The 8,208-nt window shown below is 56.7% G+C and overlaps 1 protein-coding gene across 3 annotated transcripts in view; it reads left to right on the forward strand.

The window, feature by feature from the left end:
- Positions 1–5,903, forward strand: part of LOC123568013 (uncharacterized) — a 39,698-nt gene extending 33,795 nt beyond the window's left edge. For all 3 annotated transcript variants that reach the window (XM_065526436.1, XM_065526438.1, XM_065526437.1), the window contains one exon: positions 4,866–5,903. In XM_065526436.1, the coding sequence (XP_065382508.1) occupies positions 4,866–5,567 (702 nt within the window). In that variant the 3' untranslated portion in view covers positions 5,568–5,903. The remainder of the gene's footprint in view (positions 1–4,865) is intronic.
- Positions 5,904–8,208: the final 2,305 nt, after the last annotated feature.

Here is an 8,208-nt window from a genome sequence, read left to right on the forward strand (position 1 = left end):
AAAAAAAAAAAAAAAAAAAAGAAATGCTTAAAGTGGCTTCGTTTTTGTATTATTTGGCAAAAACCTGCTCATTTTATGTTGGCATCAACTATGTTCCCACATAATACACCCGCGTTATTCTGTGCACGAGCTTGTGTGGAAAGAGATTCCGGGAAGAACCTGAACTCCACGAACCCCGATGGGGGCGGCAGAGCGAGAGCTGGTCTCGGGGTGAAGGTGGAGCCCGCGCTGGAGACGAGGAACCGCGGCGCTTCCGTCCCAGACTCCGGGTTGCCTGTCGGGGAAGACCGAGGGGCTATATTCTGCTTCTCTTTCTCTAGCCGCCTCTTGGCCCTTCGTGAAATATTTATCTTTATCTATCTATTTATTTATTTGTTTGTTTGTTTGTTTGTTTGTTTTGGGACGAAGTCTCGCTCTGTGGCCCAGGCTGGGGTGCAGGGGCGCGATCTCGGCTCACTGCAGGCTCCGCCTCCAGGTTCAGGCGATTCTCCTGCCTCGGTCTCCGAGTAGCTGGGACCACAGGCGCCGCCACCACGCCCGGCTGAGTTTTTGTGTTTATAGAAAGCCTGCAGATGTTTTCCAACAGTGTCTGCAGGGCACCGACTCAGCTGTCCTCTGCCAGCTGTCTGGTGGCAGAAGAAGCAGGGGAGGAAAAGACACCGTTTTCTTTCTTTTCTTTTCTTCTCTTCTTTTCTTTTTTCTTTCTTCCTTTCTTTTTTACTTTTGTTTCAGGTTTGGGGGCACATGTGCAGGTTTCTTACAAAGGTAAACTTGTGTCATGGGGGTTTGCTGTACAGATTATTTTATCACCCAGGTACTAGGCATAGTGATCTTTTCTGCTCCTCTCCCTCCTCCCACCCTCCACCCTCAGGCAGGCCCCGGGGTCTGTCTCTTCCTTCTCTGTGTCTGGGAGTTCTCATCATTTAGCTGCTACTCATGACTGAGACCATGTGGTATTTGGTTTCCTGTTCCTGTGTTAGTTTCCTAAGGATAATGGCCTCCAGCTCCATCCATGTTCCTGCAAAGAGGTGACCTTGCCTTTTTCATGGCTTTCTTTGACGTTGGGCCTCCTGTCTGGTCGTCTCTAACTTTCTCTTGAGCACGGTGGTCCCTGGGAGGTGTGAGGAGCCCCCATGTCTGGCCCCTGTCAGGGAGCCCCCGTCCCCTGCATCTTCCTTCTCATGGAGGATCCTTTTGTTCTTTTAAAATAAATTTCCTGTCCATTATCATCAGCTGCAAGTTCACGTGGCTCTTTCAACACATCTATTTCCCTGCCAGCAGGAAGCCTGAAGCTCACGTTTTTGTGAACCAGAAGCTTCTCTTCCAGGTCTGGCCTGGTCCTGTGGCCTCTCCTATCTGCCCTTCACCTTGGTGTGCAAGTAAATGCCTCGGCAGCAGATAAAGAGTTGGTCAGGGCGGGAAGATTTACGCAGCACTGAGTCCCCCGCACCAAAGCTCATGCACCCAGGCAAGGTTTCAGCATCACAAACACTGTAACGCCTGCACGTGCAGCCAGCGGCCTCCAAGCCAGTGCAGGCTCCCCACAGGCCCCCCACAGGCTCCCCACAGGCTCCCCACAGGCCCCCCACAGGCCCCACAGAGACCCCACAGGTCCCCCACAGGCTCCCCACAGAGACCCCACAGGCTCCCCACAGGGACCCCACAGAGACCCCACAGGCTCCCCACAGGCCCCACAGAGACCCCACAGGCTCCCCACAGGCTCCCCACAGGCCCCACAGAGACCCCACAGGCTCCCCACAGGCTCCCCACAGGCCCCACAGAGACCCCACAGGCTCCCCACAGGCCCCACAGAGACCCCACAGGCCCCCCACAGGCCCCCCACAGGCCCCCCACAGGCTCCCCACAGGCTCCCCACAGGCCCCCCACAGGCCCCACAGAGACCCCACAGGTCCCCCACAGGCTCCCCACAGAGACCCCACAGGCTCCCCACAGGTCCCCCACAGGCCCCCCACAGGCTCCCCACAGGCCCCACAGAGACCCCACAGGCCCCCCACAGGCTCCCCACAGGCCCCACAGAGACCCCACAGGCTCCCCACAGGCCCCACAGAGACCCCACAGGCTCCCCACAGGCCCCACAGAGACCCCACAGGCCCCCCACAGGCCCCCCACAGGCTCCCCACAGGCTCCCCACAGGCCCCCCACAGGCTCCCCACAGGGACCCCACAGAGACCCCACAGGCCCCCCACAGGCTCCCCACAGGCTCCCCACAGGCCCCACAGGGACCCCACAGGCCCCCCACAGGCTCCCCACAGGCTCCCCACAGGCTCCCCACAGGGACCCCACAGAGACCCCACAGGCCCCCCCACAGGCTCCCCACAGGCCCCACAGAGACCCCACAGGCTCCCCACAGGCTCCCCACAGGCTCCCCACAGAGACCCCACAGGGACCCCACAGGCCCCCCACAGGGACCCCACAGGACCCCCACAGGCTCCCCACAGGCTCCCCACAGGCTCCCCACAGGGACCCCACAGGCTCCCCACAGGCCCCCCACAGGCCCCCCACAGGCCCCACAGAGACCCCACAGGCCCCCCACAGGCTCCCCACAGGGACCCCACAGGCCCCCCACAGGCTCCCCACAGGGACCCCACAGGGACCCCACAGGCCCCCCACAGGCCCCACAGAGACCCCACAGGCCCCCCACAGGGACCCCACAGGCCCCCCACAGGCCCCACAGGGACCCCACAGGCTCCCCACAGGCTCCCCACAGGCCCCACAGAGACCCCACAGGCTCCCCACAGGCTCCCCACAGGCTCCCCACAGAGACCCCACAGGGACCCCACAGGCCCCCCACAGGGACCCCACAGGCCCCCCACAGGCTCCCCACAGGCTCCCCACAGGGACCCCACAGGCCCCCCACAGGCCCCCCACAGGCTCCCCACAGGCCCCCCACAGGCCCCCCACAGGCTCCCCACAGGCCCCACAGAGACCCCACAGGCTCCCCACAGGCTCCCCACAGGCCCCCCACAGGGACCCCACAGGCCCCCCACAGGCCCCCCACAGGCTCCCCACAGGCCCCACAGAGACCCCACAGGCTCCCCACAGGCTCCCCACAGAGACCCCACAGGGACCCCACAGGCCCCCCACAGGGACCCCACAGGCTCCCCACAGGCTCCCCACAGGGACCCCACAGGCTCCCCACAGGCTCCCCACAGGCCCCCCACAGGGCCCCACAGGGCCCCTCCCTTCCTGACTCTCAGTCCCCACAGACACCAGGCTCCTGCCTCCTCACACTACAGAAGGCTTGCTCTCCTCTTCTTGAAAATGTTCCTTTGAAAAGATTCTCATGTTTTCAGTAAGATGCTTTCTGGCCTCAGAAAAATAGTCACACACACACCCAGGAAAATAAGTCTTTAAGGTAAAATTAAAATTAAAAAGCATGGATACCAAAGAAATGGGCTAAACATGAGCGTGAACACATTCGTGTTCATATTTACAACACACTCTTGTTCTCAGACCTGGAAACAGGGACCAGCTGTACATAAACTCATCAGGATGTTGCAAGTGCATTTAGAGAAACTATGAAAATGTGAATCTTGTGTTAACATGCTGCACATTCAGAGAAGAATGTCCAGGCCCATCACCACACTGAAGGGAAGGCTATGACCACTACCTCTCAGCGTCTTCCCACCACAGTCAGAAGGGGCAGTGCTGGAGCCCCAGGACCCCAGGGCTGTGTCTTGTGTCTCCACAGGCAGGGGCTACGCTCCCTCTTGGTGTTGACATCCGGGGAATGGAGATGGGTGGGGAACCCGGGGAGGCGGCGGGTGGGGAACTCGGGGAGGCAGCAGGTGAGGACTCAGGGAGGCGGCGGGTGGGGAACCCGGGGAGGCGGCGGGTGGGGAACCCGGGGAGGCGGCGGGTGGGGAACTCGGGAGGCAGCAGGTGAGGACTCAGGGAGGCGGCGGGTGGGGAACCCGGGGAGGCGGCGGGTGGCGAATTCGGGGAGGCGGCGGGTGGGGAACTCGGGGAAGCCGCTTTCTGGGATGGAGGTTGGCGGTGGGTGCCCTGCCTGCCTCCCTGGGCGGGACTCAGTCACACGGCCACACCCGGCAGAAAGGAGGCCGCCGTCTACCCCCAGCATTCTCGCTCCTGTTCTGTTCCGCAGGGTTTGGGGCAGGTCCCTTACCGGCCCACTCAGAGAACCAGCTTTTGGTCTTGGTTGGGTTTTTTACTTGGTTTGATGTACTGGTTTGCATATTATTACTCTCGACTGTCTTGCAAATTTCCTTGGTGTCTCCCCCAAGCCCCTGCACCCTCATTCACACGGAAGCCAAGGGGTTGCTCCTGCAGTACCCCAACTTCCTGCACAGGGCTCCCCTCTACTCAGAAGAGCTGGGGGGCCTAGGAGAGGTGCCCTGAGGCGCCAGAGGGTTTGTGCTCCCCAGGAAGCAGCCCTGGGTCAGGGCAAGACAGGAGCTGGAGGATTTATGTGGAAACCTCTGTGCGCCTCCACTGGGTATCTCCAGACCACCCTACGTGGCGTCCTGAGGCTCCCAGCGGGGTTGCATCTAAGCCGCCCCTCGCAGCAGTCTCCGTCTGACCAAGAATTCTGCGGATGCCTCCCGTCCTTGGCTCCTCCCCACGGCTCCTCCCCAGCTCCTCCCAAGAACATTCGTCCTCTCTGAGTCGGCCACTGGGCCGTCACCTCCGAGTCGGCCACTGGGCCGTCCCCTAAGTCAGCCCTGCAAGGGGGTCCTCAGGATGGGAATCCAGAGGGGTCTCACCCACTGGCCAGAGCATCACCGGGCCACTGCGGGTGGCGGGCAGGTGGGCGGGAGCCTTGAGTTGGGCAGGTTCTTGGTCAGTCTGACAAGGTGAGCAGGTGGAAATTCACCCCTATGCAGGGGCCAAGTGCTGGAGAAAGGAAGGAGACGGTGGCAGCAAGGACTGTGGGGCGACCTGGCTGTCATGAACGGCAGGAGATTCCCTGGAGGAAGAAATCACCAGGAAGAGGCCAGCAACCGTCAGCTCAGGGCAGTGCGAACCCAGGGCCTCTGTGGCAGTCATCAGAGACTGACCGGTCTTCTGCACCCAGAAAAGGGGCTGTGCTGGAAAGCAGGCCCAGGACTGGACTCGAGGTCACAAGGTTACAACCCCCAAATCCCCATCACAGACCATCTTCTACACCACGGCTGGTACAACCCCCAAATCCCCATCACAGACCATCTTCTACACCAAGGCTGGCACAACCCCCAAATCCCCATCACAGACAGTCTTCTACACCACGGCTGGCACAACCCCCAAATCCCCATCACAGACCATCTTCTACACCACGGCTGGCACAACCCCCAAACCCCCATCACAGACCATCTTCTACACCACGGCTGGCACAACCCCCAAATTCCCCATCACAGACCATTTTCTACACCACGGCTGGTACAACCCCCAAATCCCATCACAGACCATCTTCTACACCATGGCTGGCCCCGCTGGGCAGGGTGGAGCCTGAGATTGGCACATTTGTGTGGAGGCTTGTGGCCTGGGAGCCCCGGGACCCTGAGTCCCTGTCACCTGGAGGCCTTGTCAAGGATATATTCACAAGATGATGACGGTTGTCCTCAAGACCTGCCCTGAACCCTTGGCCTCAGATTCATCTGTGGATCACACCTGGCACCTTCCATAAGGAGGAATGGGCTCCCTACTGCAGGAACCAGCTGAGAGGCCCAGCCCACAGGTATGCAGGAACAGGTGTCTTGACAGCATGGGGCCAGAAGCTCAACATACTAGGCTGGAGAGAGAGGATGTGGAGGTTGAGTGCTATCCTGTGACTCCGGATCCAATCCTGGGAGGAGAGCCTGGAGTTGGGCCAGAGGGTCATGGGGAACCTCGGAGCCTGGGAGCCACAGTGGAGCATGAGACCCAGGTGAGGGGCTGCCGTCAGGGGAGGGGCTGTCAGGGGAGGGGCTGCCGTCAGGGGAGGGGCTGCGTGGGGGAGGGGCTGCTGTCAGGGGAGGGGCTGTCAGGGGAGGGGCTGCTGTTAGGGGAGGGGCTGTCAGGGGAGGGGCTGCTGTTAGGGGAGGGGCTGTCAGGGGAGGGGCTGCTGTCAGGGGAGGGGCTGCCATCCTGTTCATTGGGTGGGTGAGGCAAGGATTGGACAGGTGGGCGTGGTCAGGGAATGAAATGTGTTAACTTCTTGTACAGCCCCCACTGGTCTTTCCAGTGAGTAATTTGCATCGCCTTCTACACAGACTGCCCCCTCTTTTCCAATGTTCCTTGAGCGTAGGTTTATGGAACTGCAGATAGTTTTTAGAAACGGATTAATTTTACGTGAGCACGTGGATGGTGATACTTAACGCCTCCGCCTGCGGATCAAGGTGCCCTGCCGTGCGTCTCTGTTGTGTTACACAGCGGGTAATGGGGCCTGGACGTCAAGAGAAGGAAGCTGAGCCAGCCCACCCACACCTGGGGTGCGCTCTGCAGAGCCTGGTGGAGATGAGGGAACCCAAGAGGGATCCGCGGGCCTAGCAAGTTGAAGTGTCAAGGGCCAGTGCTTGGAAGCTGAGGTGGCTGGACTTCGTTCGGGAGAGTGCGGGAGAGGGGGGAGGCGTGCTGTGATCGCTCCCGGAAAGAGAAGAAAGCCTAAAACCTGCCAACAAGCCACAAAAAGGATAGGTCATTAAATGGAAAACCGAGCAGAAGAAAGTAAACAAGAAGCATGAGGGGAAGTACCAATAAAATGCAAAGTAACAATAGAATCCATAGAACAAAATGTTCAAAAAGATGGATAAAATGGATGGAATTCAAACCAGATTAGTCAAAGTGGAAAGGGTGGGGGGAGAAATTTTGGCAAATCAGTAGTGGCAAAATAAATATAGAGGTCCTACAGATATTAATATAGAATTAAGGGGCTAGTACAAGAAACCTTTATGCCAGTATGTATGAAAACTTAGATTACGTGGAAAAAGTTCTTGAAAGATACAAATTACAGAAAGTAACACAAGAAAACTAGAATATCTGAATATTCCTGTATCTATGTTTTTACTTAGATGAATTATTTTTAAACATTATTTAATTAGGCTGGGCACAGTGGCTCACGCCTGTAATCCCAGCACTTTGGGAGGCCAACGTGGGTGGATCACATGAGGTCAGGAGTCAGAGACCAGCCTGGCCCACATGGTGAAACCCCATTTCTACTGAAAATACAAAAATTAGCCAGACATGGTGACTCATGCCTGTAATCCCAGCACTTTCAGAGGCCGAGGCGGGTGGATCACAAGGTCAGGAGTTCGAGACCAGCCTGACCAACAGGGCGAAATCCCATCTCTATTAAAAATACAAAAATTAGCCAGGTGTGGTGGCATGTGCCTGTAATCTCAGCTACTCAGGAGGCTGAGGCAGGAGAATTGCTTGAACCTGGGAGGTGGAGGTTGCAATGAGCCGAGATCATGCCACTGGACTCCAGCCTGGGTGACAGAGCAAGACACCCTCTCAAAAAAAAAAAAAAAATCTTAAATTCAGTTTTTAGTAAGACTTCCACACTTCCACACCTATATTCACAAGGGACATTTACTTGTAAATTCACTTTTTGTGCCATCTTTGCACATTTGCCATCAGTGGCTTGGGATGAATGGGAAACTTTTTACTCCATGCTTTAAAATGGGTTAAATAACAAGCTATGTATCTGTTTTTTGAAAGTAGAAAAGCTTTCCAAAGTATTTGTGTTCAGTGCCACGTTTATTTTGATGGTGACTGTGGAGAGGAGGATGTGAGTTTCTGATTAGCTGTTGTTTATTTCTAAACACTCATTTATATTTTCTTAGAAATGCATTTATTTAATTTTTCAAATGTATATGCTTATGCCCTTGTGAAAGTTTTCTCTGTGCAAAACTACAGACGTCATCCTGAGTGAAAAAGTACTCACGGCTCATTTCATAATCTGTTGTAAAAGACTAAGAGATAAATAATTAGACTTTATCAATATTCATTTGGATTCTTGATAGTCACACCTGAGCATGGTCTGATTTACGGGCAGCTACCGTGAAAGAAAGACTTATCCTTCCGGCGTTCCAGGGCTCAAGGTAAGCAGAGATGTGGTGGTGTCAACGGCATTTAAGTTGTTTTGATTATTTTAGCCTGACAGAGACAGGAGGACGGAGTGGGGCCTGCGGCTGTTGAAGTCAGGGAGAAGGAGGTTTGAATCCTGGCTCATGTCACTCTCAGAACCGCCTTGAGGAGCTACTGAACCTC

Source organism: Macaca fascicularis, chromosome 12 (assembly GCF_037993035.2).
Source record: "Macaca fascicularis isolate 582-1 chromosome 12, T2T-MFA8v1.1".
Classification (NCBI taxonomy): domain Eukaryota; kingdom Metazoa; phylum Chordata; class Mammalia; order Primates; family Cercopithecidae; genus Macaca; species Macaca fascicularis.